This window comes from Phalaenopsis equestris, unplaced genomic scaffold (genome assembly GCF_001263595.1).
Source record: "Phalaenopsis equestris unplaced genomic scaffold, ASM126359v1 Scaffold193371, whole genome shotgun sequence".
Taxonomy (NCBI): domain Eukaryota; kingdom Viridiplantae; phylum Streptophyta; class Magnoliopsida; order Asparagales; family Orchidaceae; genus Phalaenopsis; species Phalaenopsis equestris.
Window position 1 is genome coordinate 1 of NW_018213320.1, and position 1038 is coordinate 1038.

General features: G+C 39.5%; 1 protein-coding gene across 1 annotated transcript; it reads right to left on the minus strand.

Annotated features, from left to right (window-relative positions):
• Positions 1-153: 153 nt before the first annotated feature.
• On the minus strand, positions 154-894 carry LOC110034784 (probable ADP-ribosylation factor GTPase-activating protein AGD6). Its single transcript, XM_020739027.1, has one exon. It carries the CDS (start codon positions 886-888, stop codon positions 421-423), a length of 468 nt encoding a protein of 155 aa, XP_020594686.1. The 5' UTR covers positions 889-894; the 3' UTR covers positions 154-420.
• Positions 895-1038: the final 144 nt, after the last annotated feature.

The window sequence follows — 1038 nt, forward strand, 5'->3', positions numbered from 1 at the left end:
AGTAACTCTAATACATTTAAGCCTCTATATTTGGCAAGAGTAATGCTACACTATTCATCCTAAGCCAGAGATAATACTTCACAAGTATTTGACAAAAAAAACTTCAGTGCAATACACAATTATGACCTATTTTGAGAATAATAACAACAATAATAAGCAAACGGTAACCCACACATGTCAAATTCAAAAAATCCAAAATTACAATTTTATCATCATAAATATTAAGCACCAACTAGCCTTTCAGCACGGACACGTTCAGGTATCAAAACATTAAAAACAAGGGGGTCAAGGAATCAGGAAACAAAATACAAGACCAAGTTTCATATACAATAATATTTATTGGTCTAGAGGTCCCCAATCCTTTTCTCACAGATCTTTATATTAAGAAACAAAAAAGCCTGGAAAGAGAAGCAAAGAGTACTAATGGAAACCACCATCACTCCACCGAGAACCAGATTTAACGCCCTTTCCCGACGAGCTGTGGCGGTGCTTATCATCTTCGTCAGAGTCCTCATCCTTCACATCGTCCCACCCAGCCCAATCATCGCCATTTTGACGACTCTTCCCAGGCCCGCCTTTCCTATCCTTCTCGTCCCAGTCATCCCACGTGCTCGTAGAATTGTATTGTCCCCTTGAATGTTCGTTGGGCAAGCCACCACTGCCCTTCCCTCCAAAGTCATGATAATAGGCATTCTTCAGGCCATTAGTCTGCTGTCTATCATCAGCTTTCCAGTTGCTCCCTTCCTTTGTGAATTCCTCGACCTTCTGTGAAGCCATTGCCATGACCCCTTTCATGATTCCCCATGTCTTCTGCCCAATTTCAGTGGTCTTTGCTGTCACCACACTAACTGTTTCGTTCATTTTTTGATCATATCCTCCTTCATGCATCTGTAATTTGAACAAAAGTTGAGACTTGAATGAATGAATTCAATTTTATTACATCAGTAGTAGTCAAAGAGCCACAAACCGAGGTACAAAGAAAACTTTTACATTAATAGAGAATGAGATGAGAGTATATTCTACTTTCTACTGAAATAA